General features: G+C 34.0%; 1 protein-coding gene across 3 annotated transcripts in view; it reads left to right on the top strand.

Moving 5' to 3' along the window:
* The window catches only part of ZCWPW2 (zinc finger CW-type and PWWP domain containing 2), a 123,530-nt gene that overhangs the window by 89,488 nt on the left and 13,049 nt on the right, over positions 1 to 20,993 (top strand). For all 3 annotated transcript variants that reach the window (XM_074312727.1, XM_019745274.2, XM_074312726.1), the window contains exons 6-8: positions 12,891 to 12,949; positions 14,116 to 14,183; positions 20,208 to 20,332. In XM_074312727.1, the coding sequence (XP_074168828.1) occupies positions 12,891 to 12,949; positions 14,116 to 14,183; positions 20,208 to 20,332 (252 nt within the window). The remainder of the gene's footprint in view (positions 1 to 12,890; positions 12,950 to 14,115; positions 14,184 to 20,207; positions 20,333 to 20,993) is intronic.

Here is a 20,993-nt window from a genome sequence, read left to right as displayed (position 1 = left end):
GTTATAATGATTAATATGAAAAGCAATTATAATAGTATATAGTGACTATATTTTAGTAGGTTCTTGTGTAATAAATGCCAGTACTTTTCTTCCTAATTTCTCCTTAGAAAGAGACAGGAAGTAAGGATTTAGGAACATTTAAAATTCTCAGACTTGTAATAACATAATAGTTCCATTAGATAGTTAAGACTAGGTAAAAGTTTTTTGTTTTTTTTTTAAAGTAAGTCCCACATTTTAATCATAATTTATTTTTTCAAAGTAATACAATAGCGTTGTATTTGGAGGATAGAATTTTTTAAATCATTCAAAACCCATCACATTAATTAAACCAATTTTTATTAATTTGATGTATATTTTACTGTTATTTCTTTATGCATGTTTAAATATTTGTGTTTACGTGTAACATGTATAAGTATATATACTTTGTTAACATAAATGGAATGAATTTAAACTCTACTTTTTCACTTAATATTTTGTTGACATCTTCTTAAATCAAAGATCTGCCAAATCTTTAGTTATTGCATAGCATTTTATTTTATGAAAATATCTTAATTTATTGAATCAATTCCTGAACATTGAGGTTGATTCAATTTACAAAATTACAAATGAAAAAGCAGCAACATCATTGTATACAAATTTCTGTAAATGTGTGAATATTTCTGTAGGAAAAATTACCAATTCGCTGAACATTCCCCTCCAAAAATATCTTCCAACATTATTGTACCATTTACAGTCCCATCGTTAGTTAAAGGGAATGTGTAGACTGTCTTACCTTGACAATTCTAGCCATTTGACAGTCTTTTTTCTTTCAAAGTTACTATTTTGTCAATATGTTGCAAACATAGTTCTTTTGCTATACTTATATAGTAAAACTTTTTTTGGGGTCTTCAGAGCTTTTTGTGGCATGCTTTAAAAGACTGCTCTTTGACTAAAACAAAACATGTTACGATTCACTTAATCTTCACCTATTGCTACCAGTAACACTTTGATGAAAAAACTAAAGCAAAATAAATAAAAAGACAAGTTTGGTGATCCTCTCTATTTATTTTGCATTAGTTTTTTCAAAGTAGAATTTTATATATTTCTAATTAAGTCTATCCTAGGCATTTGTTATCGATGAGAAGAGGACCTCTTTTTCATTCTGTTTTCTATTTTTTTTGGCTTATATATAGAAATTATATGCATATGTATGGGTATGATTCTTTCTAACACTTTACTTTTATTAATGCCAAGAGTTTAACTTATATATTTTGAAAGACAAAATTAATGACCAGTCTTTTGATTTATACATTTGTGTATGAGGAATTTAGGCTATTATATTTTCAGATAAAAAATATTTTCCCCAAAGTTATTGCAAAATTTCATAATTAGCAGGACATTTTCATTAGAGCAATAGCAGGATAAGTTGCTTATATTTTATGACTAGACGTCTGGATATTTGTGTTAATTAGTAAGGTTGCTTACTAATTTGGAATTCACGTACTGTAACTCACTTGATTCACTTAGTCTCATGTGCATCTTTCCCCCAAGATACATATTATAATATATCCCTACTGCTGGCTTCTAGCCCCAGGCAGAGAGAAATCTCAGAAAAGAATAATAAACCGAGAAATGCCTTGGGAAAGGTCTCAGGCATCAAAACTCATTTAGTTTCCTTTTGGACATTAGTCTACTTTGTGGACATTATTTTAGTCACCTTTCCTTAGGCCAGTGATCCCCAAACTAGAACCATTCAGGTATTCCATTACCATTTTGCCATTTTCGATACTGTTAGTTATTATAGTTGTCTTTCATTTGACTTACTTTTTATTGAAGTCAAATTTACACATGTAAAATGCATAGAACTTAAGCGTGGAGTTTGATGAGTTTTTCTTAAATGTGTACACCCACGTAACGACCATCCCCTCTCAAAATCAAGACTATTTTCATCACCCCCAGAATTTCCTAAATTTTAATGTGCTTTCTTTTGATGTGCATGTGCATTTTTCAAATACAGATAAATAAACACATATTAATAATACAATTGTGCATTGATCACTTTACATCAGAGGGAACCTTAAAATAGAAAATTATTTTCATGCTAATTTCAATTACCCTATGTTCAAAATCAGCAGAGGGAAACTGCACCACTACAAGGCAGGGTTCTGAAACAACCTTCCAGGGGAATAATTTTTAACAAGACACTCTTTAGTAAATTAATAACTAAACTTGCTTGATTATGTTGTAAGATTTACCTTTTGATCTTGAATTATAATCTATAGGAAATCTACAGGATAACTATTAATAGTGAAATATTAGAATTAGACAAAATGGTATCTCTGGTATCCAAAGGCATTTATATACCATTTGTGAGACCAAGCAAGGATCACTTCATTCAAAGTTACTATTTTCTGGTGTGGATGATTGTATTTGCTGTTTAAATAGAAGTCTACTTTGGGAGTTGCATATTTGCTTAACCCTTTCTTTGACTTGACTTTAGTCCATGGGTTTCACTTTAGCCAAATTGACCTTCTTGTTCTACTCAGATGGGCAGTTGTGTTAGGAAGAGTTAGGGAGTAGAGGGGAAATATGCATTAGGGTGAGTGTAGCAGAGTTGAAAACTCGTTTGTCTTCCCTGGAGATAAAACAGCAGCGGTCTAGTGTGGGGACCATGCTATTCTCCAAGTTCACAGGGCTTGTAGTTGGAGAGGTATTGGCTAGCAGTCGGCTATAAAGGGCCGATTTTCCATCCACAGGGCTGTCGGGCTGCCTGTTGTTGATGGGTTGCAGCTCTGAGGGGTGCTGTAGAAAGTGGAAGTGGAGAGGGGTTATTGGTGCCTCCTTCCTAAACCAAAGATTTGTCCCAGTGCAGTGACTTATCTGAGAAAGTTCAATGTTTAGTTATGCAGAACTGCTGCTTGGTAAACAGAATTCATTTTATCAGCAATTTATTTTTGACTTTCAAGAATTGTTTTTATCCTAATAACTAAAAAAGCAAGCAAGTATCACTTTTGTATGTCACCACTCATGATAATAGAAATATTGTATTATTTTTTGTTTCTCTATACATAATACCCATTTAAAAATTCACTCAAGATACTATGAATAGTTCACTTGAAAGCTGAATATAGTAATACCTAAAATCTGGTATCAAGAATCCAGAAATTCAAAACTTTTCAACCGTAAGTTTTCACATTTTTCTATTGTATATTTTAACTTTGAGCCAGCCAGAAGGCAATAAAGAGAATGCTACAAAATGTGATTCCTCTTTTGTTGCCCTTTGTTATTTGGGACTAAAGGTTATGTTTTGCAGCTTTCTTCAACTTACTTTGCTGATTATATTCATTACAAGTATAATCCTTTTTCTCTAATCCAGAGTCACGTTTACAACATCAAGCTACACACAGAATGAATCTGGGTTTCTTTTAAAATTTAGACTATTTCTCATTCACCATCACCTTCCTCATTCCATTACATTAAAACCTAAAACAATATTACTAATCAATATAAAGTGGTTATTGATATAACATAGGGTAGGAATTTGAATAATGAGTTTGTATTTCATAGTTGTAGCTATTTCACTAGATATTAAGTGATCTTTCTATTTCTAATAGTAATAACTACCATTTTCCTACTAGCAAAGAGAAAGTCTAAAATATGTCAGAGAAAGTTAGTAGAATTTCTTTATAATTTATGAGCATTCATCTATAATTTCAGATTTATAAACATTCGCCTTTTGCCCACACCTCTACCAATTTTTCATTTATACTAGACAAGACCTATTTCCTTTCTTTGAAGATCTATAAATGATTGCTTTTTAATTCTTTAAAATTATAATGAATTTGAGGTGCTATTTATCTTTCTTTTTGCTTATGTACTTAATACCTTCACTTTGTTCCAAAAATAATTTGCTGTACCATGAAATATGTATATTAGGTACACATCTGAACTCTATACTCCCCTATGTACTGGGGACACAGTCACCCAGATCATATAAAGTGAGATGTATCTTCCATGTCCTTCCATGATCTAGGTGCAAGAATAACCTCCATTTCAATTTGTGGAATCATCAGAGAGATGATGTAAAGACTTGGATCCAGATAACATTTTTAAAAGAATAATCTTTTTGGGGAGGGATTATGCTATTGTGTAGAGTCTATTTCTATGTAGGAGAGAGATCGTCTTCTTTTGCACAATTCTGATGATAAGTGCTCATAACTTTTGACAGTGATTCATTGATTGAAGAATCAGGCCAGTTATTCCACCTACTCAAGTTGATGGAGAGAAAAATGGTAAAACAGATAATGAAGCTCTCAACATTACTTCTTTTGTCCAGGAAAAAAAATGTGTAATGTAGGTAATGTAGGTACTATAACCATTGAATGTTCTGTGTGCATCAGATTTTTAAAATATGATTAAAATATGTAGATTCTAGAAAAGTCTTCCTTAGAAATGTTATATTCTCCCAGCATTTATCTTGCTAGCATATCCAGTGACTTCAGGAAAAGCTATACACAAATAGGAATTGTTTTCAATAGACTTGGATTTTTAGAGTCTCCAATTAGAGGTCAAATAATTTAATGTATTGGCTTCATTCAATCAGATAAACACCTGGGACATAAGTTCTTTTTATGGTGAGCTTTCCTCCCAGGACACCCTGCTTGAGTTAGCCCTTAGTATCCTTAAGCTGTTTATACATATCAGTGCAATCTGTGCTATAAACAATAACAGCAACAACAATAACAACAACAAATCTCCTCAATTTCTTTGTTCTCCCTCCGGTATAGACAGTTAAAGACCATTTTAAAAAATTAAGTTCTAGGCTTTAAAAATTATCAGTAAAGTACATAATCATAGAGCTTCTTAAAGTGTCCTGTTACTTCTGTCCTCAGTCAGAATTGGGCATTGTTAATAGAAGACCCTTCATGCCTTCTGTTTAAGTTGGTCTAGTGGGCAACTTCTATTTTTAGGAAAAATACTCTCCTGTGTCTCAGCTCACTGCTTGAATACACACTCCAGTGTTTTCTCTGGTAAGTACCTCAAAGCAGAGAAATCCACAGTGCTTTAGTGTGAACTTACACATGGCTGAAGAAATAGGGCAGGGGGAAGCAAGATATTTATAAGTCATATTGCCAGGGACTCATCTCTGATATTGTCCAAATCTCACAGGAATACTGAACTCTAGTAAAGATTGATTTGACTAGAGCATATGGTAATTGACTGACATTTACGCATATTTGTATAATCTGTTGAAATCATGTTTAAAATAGGGCTAGAAAAATGATTATTTCAACCTCTCCCCCTTTTCAAAAAAGTGCTAAAAACAATCATTATCTAGGCCTGAAAACATAACTTTATTATTTACACTCTCCAGATGCTCAGCTTAAGTAATGACTATCTTTACAATGCTCTATGAAACTGGTTTTCATCCCTATTCCAAGCATATTATCCCAGCAGATTTTCCAAAGGGAAATGAAAATATTGGCTTTTCATTCTATATGGTAACTTTTGACAAGGAGTTTGTGTACATTATTCAAGGCACAGATACACTTTTTGAAATTCTGTCAAAGTAGGCAGCTCTTTAGTGATTATTGACAGACAATTACTCTCAAAAGAATGTTACCAAATATGTTTCTGTCTTCTCTGAGAATAAAATGCTGAATCAAAATTTTACACCCTCACATTTAACACAGCTAACAAACTTCTTGCTTAAAAATAAAAAGATTTTTATTTCGATGACTAGTGACTTAAGGAAATGGGCAATGTGAAATCAGTTATGTATCATTATATGAATCTGACGTAAACACAATTCTAATGGATTGTCTGTTCTTTGCAATTAAAGGCAATTTTATTATTTGCCCTTGTAGTCATCAATTCTAATTACATATATGTATATATATATAATATATAGTATTATATATGGTATTTTTCCAGTAAATGGCATATACTTTCTATACATATACCTTTTTGTTTTTCACATGCAACAAGAAAAAAATTAATGCTTGCTTTGGTTTCTTTAAAATCAGTGACACATATCATCATATTCTTGTGAATGGGTGTGGGCTAGATTAGTGCCTAGAAACTTTAGTTTGCTTAAAAGTCACCTGAAGAGCTTATTTAAATAGAGATTTCTGGTCCCCACTCCCAGAGTTTCTGATTCAGTAGGCCTAGGGTGGGCATGAGAATTTACATTTCTAACAAACTCTCAGGTGTTGATTCTATCACATTGTGGCTACTTTGAATAGCACTGGGCTAGATAACATAGGAGAACCAGTTATGTAACACAGGAAGAGAAGTAGAAGGGATGCAATAGATAAAGATTATAGTGTCTTGTAGTGTGTTGAATGTAGCCACCAGAAGATATGTGCACCAGGAACCTCAGAATGTAGCTTTATTTGGAATACGACAAAGATGTCCACTTTCATCACTTTATTCATCATAGTTTTGGAAGTCCTAGTCACAGCAATCAGACAAGAAAAAGAAATAAAAGGCATCCAAGTTGGAAACGAAGAAGTAAAACCGTCATTATTTGCAGATGACAGATACTATATATAGAGAATCCTGGAGTCCACCAAAACACTACTTGAACTGATAAGTGAGTTCAATTAAAATAGCAGGATACAAAATTAATATTCAGAAATCAGTTGGTTTTTATACACCAGTAACGAACTATCAGGAAGAGGAAATTAAGAAAACAATCCCATTTACAACTACATCAAAAAAATACATCAGAATAAATTTAACTAAGGAGGTAAAAGACCTGTACTCTGAAAATTATAAGAAATGGAAGAAGATACAAATAAATGGAAGCATATACTGTGCTTATGGATAGGAAGAATTAACATTAGTAAAATGTTTGTGCTACCCAAAGCAATCTATAGATTCAGTGCAATTGCTATCAAAATGCTAATAGCATTTTTTTTTTTACAGAACTAGGAAAAATCCTAAAATATGCATGGAACCACAAAAGACCCCGAATAGCCAAAGCAATCTTGAGAAAGAAGAACAAAGTTGGGTATAGCACTCTATCTGATATCAAACTATACTACAAGGCTATAGTAATCAAAACAGCATGTGCTGGCATAAAAACAGACACATAGATCAATGGAACAGAATAGAAAGCCCAGAAATAAACCCACACCTATATGGTAAATTAATCTATGACAAAGGAGGCAAGCATATACAATGGGATAAAGACAGTCTCTTCAATAAATGGTGTTGGGAAAACTGGAAACATAAATGTAAAAAGAAAAAAAAAAGAAACTACACCAGTTTTTTACACCGTATACAAGAATAAACTCAAAATGAATTAAAGACTTAAATATGAGATCTGAAATCAGAAAACTCCTAGAAGAAAACACAGGCAGTAAATTCTCTGACATTGCTCTTAGTAATATTTTTCAGCTGCATCTCATTGGGCAAGAGAAACAAAAGAAAAGATAAACAAATGGGACTTTATCAAACTAAAAAGTTTTTGCAGAGCAAAGGAAACCATGAACAAAATGAAAAGATGACCTCCTGAATGGGAGAAGATATTTGTCAATACATCTAATAAGGCATTAATATCCAAAATATTTAAAGAACTGATACAACTCACCAACAAAATAACCAAACAATCCAATTTAAAAATGGGCAGAGAACCTGAATAGACATTTGTCCAAAGAGGACATGCAGATGGCCGATAGACATATGAAAAGCTACTCAATGTCACTAAGCATCAGAGAAATGCAAATTCAAACCACAATTTGATATCACCTCATACCGGTCAGAATGGCTACCATTAATAAATCAACAAACAACAAGTGTTGTCATGGATGTGGAGAAAATGGAACCCTTGTGCGCTGTTTGTAGGATTGTAAATTGATGCAACCACTATGGAATACAGTTTGGAGGTTCCTCAAAAAATTAAAAATAGAATTGCCTTATGACTCAGCAATTCCACTTCTGGTTGCTTATCCAAAGAAATAAAAAACACTAATTCGAAAACGTATGTACCCCTATGTTCACTGCAACATTATTTACAATAGCCAAGCTACAGAAGCAACCTAAGTGTCCATCAATAGACAATTGGATTAAGAAAATGTGGCACATATATACAATAGATTATTACTTGGCCATAAAAATCAATGAAATCTTTACTATTTGGGACAAAATGGGTGGACCTATAGGGTATTATGTTAAGTGAAATAAATCAGACAGAGAAAGACAAATACCACATGATTTCACTTATATGTGGAATCTGAAAACAAAATAAACTAACAAAACAGAAACAGACTCATAGATAGCAGAGAAAAAACTGATGGTTACCAGAGGGGAGAGGGCTTGGGTGCTGGGTGAAATGGAGGAGGGATTAAGAAATACAAATTGGCAGTTACAAAATAGTCACAGGGATGTAAAGTACACTATGGGGACTATAGTCAAGAATACAGTAATAACTACGCATGGTGCCAGGTGGGCACTAGGCATATCAAGGGAATCACTTCGTAAGCTATATAAATGTCTAACCACTATGCTGTACACCTGAAACTAATATGATATAGAACATCAACAGTAATTATTTTTTAAAAAATATGTGACCTTATTCTTTATAGGAATAAGGATCTTTGTAGATGGAATTAAAGTCAGGATTTCGAGATGTGAACATCTTGGATTAGGTGGGCCCTAACTGCAGTGATGAATGTTTTATAAGAGACAGACTTCTATCCTACAGAACTGTAAGATACTACCTGTTTTACGCTTTACCACGTTTTTGGTAATTTGTTAAGTTAGCCTTGGGAAACTAATATACTACCAAAGTCCAACCATACCAAAGTGCCAAGCTCCTATCATATGCTCTAAGGAAAAAGGATAGAATTCTGGCACTGGCCCAGTGGACTAGTATAACAGGTTAAACCATGGCTGAACATCAACTAATTGCCAAGCGTTGTTGGATACTTCTTGAATGTTACTTACCTTAATCTTGCCCCAGAAGCTTTGAGGTAGTTAACTTTTATTTAGCATTATTTAACAAAAGAAGACCCTGAAATACAGACCAGTCATTTAGTCAGAATATATATTAAGTGTCTATACCAGGCTTTCGCTAGATATTGTAATGGTCAATAACTTACCAAAAGTGGTCCACCTGGCAAGTATCAGAGTTCACACTCGAATCGTGATCCTGTCATTCCAGATTTGGCACTTTTCTCCACCATATCCTACTTTATCAGATGCTTGGAGCAGGAAAGCACAGGGACTTTGGCAAATACTGACTAGTTTATTTTGGCTGATAGAAAATGTTTAAGAAAGTAGGAGAGAAACTTACTATCTCCAACACAAATCTTCCTGATTTATGGTACTGTTTAATAGTATTTATTTTTATTAATACTATAAAGTAGTTTACACTATTCCCTTAATCTTATTTACTCTTATTTTATTTTATTTTTTATTAGTTTCAGGTGCATAAAACAATGTAATAGTTAGACATTTAACATTTATATCCCTCACACTGTGTGAACCCCCCTCCCCACATCCACTATCCCTCTGACACCACGCACACCCACTACATTTCCACTGTCTCTATTCCTAATGCTGTACTCCACTTCTTGTAACTATACACATACACAAACACACATATGTGTGTGTGTATATATATATATATATATATATATATATATATATATACACACACACACACAAACTTGTAGTTGACATTCATTATTGTTCAGCTTCAGCTTCAGGTGTACAGTGCAATGATCAGGCATCTACATGTTCCCTGAGGTGGTCTCCCTAATGAGACAAGTGTCTATTGGATACCCTACAAAATCTTTACAACATTATTGATTACATCCCCCAAATTGACTTTCGTAACCCCGTGGCAATCTTGTGGCTACTGACTGTGCTTTCTAATCCCCTCACCTTCTGTATATTTATACAATGGAGTATTACGCAGCCATAAAGAAGAAAGAAATCTTAGCATTTGCAACAACACGGATGGACCTAGAGAACATTATGTTAAGTGAAATAAGTGAGACAGAGAGAGACAAATCTTATTTACTCTTATAGTAACCCTTTCACTTCATACTCAAACATGCAGATAATTTAAGCTGCTCTTTAATAATAGCTCTACATTGTCTTTGGAGATGTAGATCTATGATTTAGATAACAATATTTCTTTTCTATATGCTTTCTTTTTTACCATATATACATTATATATGTATATATATATATATACACATGTATATATAATGTATATGTATTATACATTATATATACTGATATATATACTGTTATATATATGCATACATTATATATACTGATATATCAGTACATATAATGTGTATGTATGTGTATATGTATATATCAGTATATACGTATTCCAGTCCTGGAAAAAATATTTGAATATTGCCTTGAGGTTGAAGATCACACACACAAAAAAAACCACTTAGCGTTTAGCATTATAATAATATGAATTCTTTGAGTGTTTCATACAAACTTCCCATGAATGATTATTAAGGTATTTAAGCTTTTTAATAAGGCTCTGAGAATTATTAAATTCAGCATTGATCTCATTATAGTTAATGCTTTTGAACATACAATGTGAATGTCACTCTGGTAGCTGCTAAACATTTAGTAAATTAAAAAAAATATCGTTCCTACCCTTGCAGTTTAGATGCTTGATTCAAAATCAGTAAAAATTAAGATCAGTGAAACTGTGAAAGAATTAGACAAAATGGGCTAAGAAAATCTCACTTTGACAAGTTGAAAAGACAAAAAATAAAAGAAGCTAACAAACATATTGAGGTGAAAGTTGCTCTGAGGATTTGTCTTGGAAACTGAGGGTAAATTTGTATGAATTCGTTGAATGCCTAACTCACCGATGGACAGTAACATTGACACCATTTTTTCCTTGTGTTCGTATGTATTTGTCTTTATTCTTTCTTTCAACATCAATTAATTAATTTATTCCAGAGACACTTCATGTGTACCTATAGCATGCAAGGCATGGCATGGAGACAAAGTGTATTACTACCCAATGCAAAGCTAAGTCTTGCATACAGAATAACTAAAATGTGAGACACTAAACCTGATCTAAATGACATAGATCATAACTCTTACCACAGGAAGGTTTCATGGGAGAATGTGAATTCTTCTGTATCTACAAATTGATTACAAATTCTATTCAGCTATCTTTTGGGTTTTGATTTCTTTTTTTATTGCATTTTAGTCAGTGAATGTGGTCTGTAAAACAGAGATTATTTTAATATTTTTGATACTTCCTTTGTGACTCAATAGGTGATCAAATCTGTAAATGTTGCAGGCTTGAAACCAATATGTGTTCTTTAATTATTCAACGCCAGGTTCTATATGTGTTTATCAGTTTAAACTTGTTTTGTTGAACTCTTCTGTTTCTTCACTAGTTTGTGTTTGTTTTATAATTTTTTATGAGACAAATGAAAATATTCCATTTTAACTGTAGATTCATTAAAAGTTTCTACTTTTAATTATCTGTTTTTGTTTGTGTACTTTAAGGCTAAGTTGTAGGTATACACAGGTCCAGGGCTATTATACTTTCTGGGTGGATTGTATCTTTTAGCATTAAGAAATAACCCTTTTTTTCTCTGATTATGATTTCTACCTCAACACCTGCTTTTTTCTAACATTAATGTTGCTATATTGGATTCCTTTTGTTAATAATTATTTATATATTATATTGCCTTACTTTTAATTTTTCCATGTCACTAAGTTTTTCTTTAATTATACCTTTATTGACATATAATTTATTCACTCTTTTAAAGTGTACACTTCAGTGGATTTTAGTATAGTCATAGTTACTCAACCAATACCACTATCTAAGTTTTGAAAAAAATTTCATCACCCCAAAAGGAAACCACATACCCATTAGCAGTCACGGCTCATTTCTCACCTGCCCCCAGTCCCTGGCAGCCACCAATCTACTTCTGTCTCTATGGATTTGCCTTTTCTGGACATTTCAAATAAATGCAATCATACATGTGGCCTTTTCTTGTTTGACTTGTCTAACTTTTCACTTAGCATAATGGTTTCAAGGTTCATCCATTTTGTAGTGTGTGTCAGGACTTCATTATTTTTAAAGGATGTATAATATTCCATTGTATAGTTATACCACATATTATGTATTCACTGATGGACTATTTAGGTTGTTTCTATTTTTTGGCCATTATGAATAATTATTTTATGAACATTCATGTAGAATTTCTGCATAGCTATATATTTTCATTTTTCATGGATATATATCTATATATACATATATTTATATATATGATATCTATCTATCTCTATAAGTATAGATAGATAGATATATTTGCTGGATCATAAGGTAACTCTACGTTTAAGATTTTGAGGAACTGTCAAACAGTATCCCACCATTTCACATTCCCACTAGCAATGCATGAGGGTTCTAATTTTTCCATTCTTATTTTATCTTTGTTTAGACATAAAACCCAAGTCCCAAACCCTTTTGCCCCTATCCTGGTACAAATGCCTTGTGGACCTTCACCATGTCAGTCCCCACCTATAGGGCTTTGCGTTCCACGTGTTTTTGACATCTGGGTATTTCTTTTTCTTTCTTTAAAAGTCACATATGTATTAAAACTTAAAAGTTGTTTTACTTAGCATTTTTATGTATTTGTGAAGCTGAAAAAGGGGAAGTAGATATAGGGGATAGGCATTTGTACTGGATCAGTCTACCGTTCCTAGAAGTTGAGCAGAGCAATGCAATTGCAGTGACTATGACGTGGCTGACTTAGAGTTGCAGGTGTTGTTTGGGGCTGTGGTCCAGAGTTTTCCTTCTAGGCTGAATTATTAATACTTGGACCATATAGGATTCACTGTTATATTGAGCTCATCTGGTCCTATATGAACTAACTCACCTTTCTGTTGTTGCTATCTTACAGATGCAAATTTCCAAAAATAATACTAAAATGAAAAGGCCCACATTTAGAAAAAGGAAGAGGTATGGTTTTTTTAAGTTAAAAAGTATTATAAAATTGAAACGTATGTATTAGATGTACTTATTATATGAAATTTCCCCGATTCTTGATTCTATTTCTCTAGGGAAACATTGTGTTTAAAATGTTTTAAAGCAATTAATAAGTAGTAGGCTTAGAAGTATGGAGAAAGTTTTATGTTTATATAAATATGTTGAACGAGAACTTTCAAAGATTAGTATCACGTAAGCAATAGATGAAAAGCAAGTTTTTAATTTAAAATAGGTAATGCAAATCAGAAACAGGACTTTATTATGAACTAATAAGCCGCTGTGTGACAAGTTTTTGTGTTTATCATTGAACCAGCCATAGTTTACTTATTTGTTTATTTTTAATAAAGGGTAATCAGTGCTATTGTAAAAGGAGTCCTACTCAAAGACAAAGACTGATCTTAATATTATATTAGGTTGGTGAAAAAATAATTGCGGTTTTTGCAGTAATTTTTAACGTTTTAAACCGCAGTTACTTTTGCACCAACCTGATAGTTCTTCTTTCTCCTTTATTCAGAAGATGAATAATGAAATTTTTAAAAAGGAACTTCAGTGTCTTCTCTCAGTTACACTTCCCAGTAACCCCATCAAATAGGTGGGGAGTGTATCATAATTATCTCTATTTAAAAGATGAAGAATTGTGGCTTAGAGAAGTTAAATGGCTCTCTCAGGATCTTATGGTTAGAGGAATGCACTTGAACAAATGTTTTCTGACTAAATTTGCATCATCATGATGTGGAAAAGCGTGGATTTTGCAGTTAGAATTTAGTTCTGTCACAGTCAACCGTTTACTTTACGTTATCATTTTTTTCAATTTCTCAGAGTCTCAGTTTCTTTATAAAATGAAAGTTACAATTACTTAGTAGGTCTTTTGGGGGGAGGATTATATGAAAAAACCTATATGTAAGGTGCTTATTGTAGATCATTAGTGTTTTTCACCTACTGAGAGCTCAAATAATTATTATTCCACTTTGGTTTTTACTGTATCGTGCTGCCTTACAGTATAAAACGACCAAGAAAAAGTACCTCAAGATAAAGAAATATACATTCATGATTTATAACTACCAATGCATATACATGGATGGTCATTTAAATATATATGACTGATCTTTTGAAACTCAATCTGTCCATTCTTTTTCTAGGAAAGCTATTTTAAAATGCTCTTTAGAAAATGTTTGCTCAGATGATGCCTTATCAAAGGAAAACATGGGTATGTGAAGCCTGGTCCTGCTTTTAATTCTTTTACCTATATTTAATTCTACCAAATGTAGTTGTAGTCCTTTGAAGAAAAAAAATGTACGTATATACGTATCTGAGAAACATTAGTGGGTCATTTTTTAGTATCGATTTACATACTAAGGCTTTTCAATTGCCTTTCGTTTTCTGTTTCCTTGGGTTAAATTTTCTCTGGCTTGGTCATGTATTTAATTTTTTAAAAATAAAGCACCGGCAGTTGTGGGAAGAAATACCAGCATCAATACATTTCCATCCAGACCTCTCCATTCCAAATGTATTGGGGTCCTAGGGGGTGCCACAGGGAGAGAAGGAAGAAAAGCCGCAGCCTGGGGCTTCCAGCTGAATTAATTGCCGTTGGTATTAGAACACAGTAGGGTGAGTGGAATGCAGGGAGAAAGTTTTAGTTTTCAAAAGTGCTTTACTCTTTTTACGTTTCCATTAGTCTTAGAAAGCAGGCAAATGCTGATTTGCAAGGTGGAGCTTTGGAAGCCATGCAAAGAGGTTTTAAAGCACATTGGACCCCAAGAAGTTATTCATGCCGTACTCCCTCTCCCTTGTAGCCACCCCCAGATCATATGGCACTGCATTTCAATTGGCTAAATAGCCATTTATTTATAGTCTCATTAAAAGAAAGGAAAACAGGCAGAGAAAGGGTGGGATGGCTATTTTTTTTTAAGTCCTTTTATTCCTTTTCTAAACCACTACAAAATTCTGTTGTTTCTATTCCTTCTTGAACTTATTCAGTTGTTGCTTTCCTGCTAGTGAAGGTGCCTTTTCTTGACTCTTTTGCCTCACAAGATCAGCTCAAATATTCCCATAGAAAGGCCAAAGTCAGCTTGTCCCTGGACTGAGTTCGCACTAGGAGACCCTGGCACGGCAGCTGAGGGCTCCAAGGTTGCCATCCTTCTCCCCTGAAATGCACAGGGAATACTGCAGAAGAAACCCACTGTAACCAGGAGTCCACTGACTGGAAATGACTCTTCATGTAAATGAGTGAATACATCTCAGTGCTTTTCCCTGGAAAGGGAAGCTTTTTCAGGAGTCTCACACTCTGTATGGCTCTAAAAGTCTCAATAGTTAACTGTTAAAATTAGTTAACCCAATCTGTGTTTTACTCCTCTAACCCATTTTGAACACCTACAGAGCAGAAGCAGCTAGTCCACCATGTTCTCTGCAAGAGCTGACTACTTCCTTAAAGAGTGGTTCTTCATCAATAGTTTAACCCTCCTCAAATACTTTTCCCCCTACCCGTATGTCTATGGATTCCTAGATCCAATCCTCTGATATCTCTCATTTCTTTTTAAGGTAGGATCAGCACTAGATCAAGTAATACGGGACAATTATACTCTCTTCCTGAATCTCTGAAAGCCTTGCTTTGCCGACGTTTTTGTCTCACACTCCCAGTGCTAACGTCTGCTCTCAGTCTCTTGCCCCAGATTTGCTGGCCCTTTACAGGTTTATATGCTGCTGATTGCTTCTCTCTCCCCCTTAGAGATCAGGAGAGCTAATCAAGGGCAGCTACTTTAGTTTCCATGTATCAGTTTCTTCATCTGTAAAGAGGTGCACTGGCAGCCTGCTTATTCAATAGGGAGAGGACTGTTTCTGGAAGTTAATAGAAGAAGTTGAGGAATCATTAAATAATTCAAACTCTATGCCCATGGCTATATAAAGATTTAATCTAAGAAATGAGTATTGGTGGAGCATGTCTGCATTTTTTGGAAAATTGCTACCAGGAATATCATGTATTATATTTGTATTGTCCCTATAACTCATTTTCCCCAGTGTTTAGGGACAAGAAAATCATCTATGATGATGAAATAATAATAGCAGTAATAATAATAATGTGATAATAGTAATAATAACCAATACCTATAACAATTGCCCTGTGTCCTCACTGTTTTAAGTATTTCATACTTAAGGTAGGGCTTATTTAGCCCTCACAAGATCTGCGTGAAGTAGATAAAATAGTATTGTATCTTCCATTTTATTGATGGGGAAACTGAGGAACGTACGAGGTTATATGATTTTGCTAAGATCCCATAAGTGCTTAAATTAATGAAAGTGTGCAGCTACTTCTTTGGTTGCTTTGAGTATCAGGAAGCTTAAAGCTAAATTTACATGTTTTTTTGGTACAGCACTGGTAATTGTTCTAAACATTTAAAAATGTATTTATTGCCATTAGTATCCCCTTTAATGAATTGACTTTGGTTACTTTTAGTCCTTGAGAGTTTTCATTATTTGTTTCATTGTATCACTGTTATCTGCTGGTAAATAGCTAATTTCTTTTCGGGGAGTAGAAAGCCTTTAAACGTTTGATTCAATAAAAGATTGACATATTACCCAGGAAAAACTAATATTCTATTACCATTCATTATTAAATTAGCAAAGGATATGTTCATCATACACCTGGGACATGTAAGCATGGAAGAGAATGGTTAATAGATGAAAGGTTTGGATCATGGGGTGAGCTCTAGAGGATGCATGAAGGGCCCTGGGGCCTGTCTCTGGGAGGTAGAAGTGGTGACAGGGAGAAAGGTGATGTCTTACTGCTCTAGACAAACTGTGCTCACCTCCTCTTGGCGTGGAGCTACCTTTAACCTCTAGGCTGAAAAGTGCAGTTGGCCTTCATGTGCCTTTCCTACAAAACACCTCGCCTACTATTTGTGTCTCCAGGAAGGGTGCTCTCTCTCTTCTTCTTTACATTTCAGCCTGTATTTTACTCATCTCTACTTTTAAATTGCAAACACACAAAGGAGTGTTTGCGGTTCCTTAAAAACAAAACAGAACCAAGTACCTTTTCCTCCTGCTCCCTTTCCCCCCTCTGTAAGAATGCCTTCAAAACTTCCAGTTGAAATGGCCCTGCAAATTTTAAGATGGTATTTTTTAGTGCCAGCTTTGGGATAACCCAAACAGTAACCTCTTTATGTAAGGGTGGAAACAGCTTCTTTAAACATTTAATGGAGAAGTAAAGATTAAAGGAAACTCTCTAAATAAACATTTGAATGCTTTTAAAATAGTGACTGATAATTGAAACAAACAGTAAGTTATTTCTTGTCAGTAATGGAAAAACAACACTGATTTATTTTACAAAAATTCATTTTTAAAAGCCAGTTATGGACTTCAGTATGAGATTTTTTTTTTTTTTTTCACTTTCTCTGAGTGATGGAACAGCTGTAATGCTACCACTTTACTCTCAACAACAAATTCAGAGAAGTCAGGGAAACTACAGGATAATCAGTATTGATAGAAGATGATTGGTCATGCAATCAGCAAAGGCATTCATTTTGTCTCTATCTTTGGAAGATATCATTGACCAATTTTGATAACCTAGTTTGTAGATTACAGTAACTGCTATTTCTTGAGAATTATTTTTGAACTCTATCAGTTTATAGTATAGGAACACCTATTTAGAAAAGCAAAACTCCCTTTGCTCTGGAAGTAGAATTTGAGATCAGTTGATGTTACGAACCCTGGTTGATTTATGAAGTCATCCATTACTTTGTCTACCCTTTGATCAAAAAGCAGTGTACATATTTTTCCAGATCACTTGAAAACAGAGAGCCTACAATGCCATTCAGCAATGACATTCATTACCATAAATTGATAGCATTTTAGCGTAGCTTTAGAAATATAAAGATGTTTGTGTGCCATTTTTCCTTTACAGCACAGCTCAAAAATCCATCTTCTCAACAGTGCATTAAATGTCAGTATCAATATCCATAGACTCAGAATATAAAGTAGGAAAACAAAACGTCAGTGAGTGGGACTGGGGAATCAGTCTGAAAATAACCACAAATAGTTGTCTGTTAAGTACTAGGTTAGTATGTAAGAAGTCTGTCATAAAGCGAGGTTAATTTCATTAGAAATATTGATTCAACAAAAATGTACATTCTTCTAGAAATTATGATTCTGTAGACATAGGGTTGCATTCATATTTTTAGATAAACTCTCCCGGTGATTTTTATGCCCATCAAAATTTGTTCTAGAATGTAATAGTTCATATTCTGTGTTCTTAGGCTTTAGCAATTACCATAGAACACAGATCTATGAGGATACAACTAACATGTCAGTTACAGTTTTTGTTTGTTTTGTTTTTGAACACAGAAACTTGTTCCAAAGTGTGGAATGGCTTATCAAATGCTGCTTTCAAGCTGTTTTGAAAGTTTTCCATACAGAAAACCTAAGATTGGCTGGGAAGAGACGAGGGCCAGGAAGGCTCCTTGGTCTGTACCTATTTTCTTGAGTCCCTGGCCTTTAATAGGCATGCCGTAAATATTTGTTGATTAAATATAAAAATACTTGGGACATTCAATAAATTTTGACAGAAAAATTATTTCTGTAGACAAAACTGTAATGTGAAAAGTGTAAACTGAAAATTGTTTTTCTACAAAGTCCTGTTGGGACAACCAAGGAAGGAAAACTTTCTATTTAATAACTTCCTATGACTTTATTTAACATTATTATTTAATAAACATGTTTTAGCAGAATTTTTAAATTTCCTTTTTATGAGTAATAGGTAAGAGAAAATTAACAACAAAGATGATAATAAAGTAAGGATTCGTTAGAACTACAGGAAAGGAAATGATGCACAAAACTTTTTCATTAATAATCTCTTTTACCTTATAACATGCTTAGTTTACAAGGATACGTGTGTGTGTGTGTATGTGTATGGATGTATATGTCATATGCATTCTTCCTAAACTTTATTAATCATAAAAAAATTAAATATGTTCCACAATTAGATTAAAACTGAATGTTATTGCTGAGAACACCTTGCTTCTGTGTTCAAAGATATTATTTTAGCTCTAAGGTTTGTGTCCTGCTTGGTCTATTTTCGTGTTCTATGAACTTTCAACTGCTCTACCTAGTATGATTTTTGGTTCCTTGCCAATGAACAGTAGATAATAGGAGGTGTGTCAGATTTTTGTAACCAGAGTGGAAGGTGATGGGATGTGTAATCATGGCTTTTCTCTAAATCATGTTCCCTTTGAAAGGACTTCTTAAATGTTCCATCTGTCTGTTGTGAAGGATAGCAGGCCACACGTGGCCTCCTTTCCTTGATCTTTATTTCAAATGAGGCTACATCAAACGAAAATATTTGTTTTATTTAAATCAGGAATTCAGTTGCACATTGTTAATCAGTAGTTGAGTCTATAGTTATAATAAGCATTTCTTCTTTTTTTTGGTGGCGGATATTATTTTATCTCAGCAAGTTCAGTGAGTTACCAGATTTTTTACTTACATATTTTTGTCACAGTAGTGCACGCATGTGTGCGTATACACACACACACACACACACACACACACACACCCCTTTTATAAGTGTGGGGTTTTTTTTAATACCAGATTATGCAATTAAGATGTGTTGATAGTTGGATTAGGAATAGGCTAGCCTGTGTCTAGCCCAGCCATTTAATTACATGGCTTCCCCTTTTAAACAGAAGTTTTAATAGTTTATTACAGCAATTGGCAAATTGTGGTCCACAGTCCTACCAGTTGCTGCCTGTTTTTTGTATATAAAGTTTTATTGGAACATAGCCCCTCTCATTTGTTTGTGTACATGTCTATGGTTTGCACTACAACAGGAGAATTGAGTAGTTGTGACAGACACCGTTTGGTCCACAAAGCCTGAAATATTTACTCTCTGGCCCTTCACAGAAAATAATCTGCTGACCCTTCGTCTATAAATAGCATAATTTGTTGTCCTTGGCTCCCGATTTTAAACAAAACAAAATTCTAGTGAGCTTTCGTTGTATCAGGAATACTTTATGGGCTACACACTGCGAGAATGTCACCTATTTTTTTAAGGAATAATTGTAAAATATTCACCTGGAAATCCATAATTTTGTATCAAGCAGAGGCCATATGTGAAAATTATAAATTAATTTTTATCTTGTAACCTTTAGAAGGTGTCTTCTTTTGGGGTGGTTAAGATTACAAATTAGATTGAATTAATTAAGCGATAGCATGTTTTACTATGTTAATGATGTTTCTTTAGTTGTCTCTGAGACAGAAATTTTACTAAAAGAACTGGAGCAAATGCTACAACAAGCTCTAGAACCCACAGCAACACCTGATGAGCCTGAAGAGGACCATGGAGAGGAAAGAAATACAAGAGAAAAGGTAGTATTGATAGTTATTATCAGGCCTAAATAGCAACCTCAGATTCTTTACATGGCAGAAATTATTCCTGGATATACATTTTCATTGAAGGGAAAACTTTTTTCACTTCTGAAATTTGAGCCCTTGATTGTCATGAGCTGAATATAAACTGGAAGCCTGTTGAGAAATCATAATACATCCATCAGTCTTTGAAAAAATATCTGTGTTTTAGCAGAGGAGCTCTTTTTGTTTTTCTTCGATCTTTGAGGTTGGGATAAAGTGGTTGAGGAAGTGCCACCACAGAGGGCCCTCCCGCTACTGCTGATCTCTACAGTTGGGAGAACGGGCTAGGATAAGAGCAGCTCACTGGGAAATCTGCTCTGTTTCATGCACAGTGATAACCTCTATAAGGAGGTTATCAACCCATTATTAACTGACTGGGGGTAGAATTTTTTATTGGAATACATGGCACCATTCATAGCAATGTGGTGCATGTAAGAAAAATAAGTCATAAGGCAGACACTTCCACCAGGCAGTACAGCTGTTCCCTGAGCAGTTAGGAATAAAAATGGCAGCGAGGAGTCCTGTATCCTTAAGGTTTCATTCATTCTCTCAGTTCATTCATTTAGATGTATAGTGGGCCTGGCGTCAAGAGAGCACAGGGTTAGGATCTCTGCATGGA

The sequence above is a fragment of the Rhinolophus sinicus genome, linkage group LG10, assembly GCF_036562045.2.
Source record: "Rhinolophus sinicus isolate RSC01 linkage group LG10, ASM3656204v1, whole genome shotgun sequence".
NCBI lineage: Eukaryota > Metazoa > Chordata > Mammalia > Chiroptera > Rhinolophidae > Rhinolophus > Rhinolophus sinicus.
The sequence above is the reverse complement of the archived record's forward strand: the minus strand, read 5'-3'. Positions and strand labels throughout refer to the sequence as shown.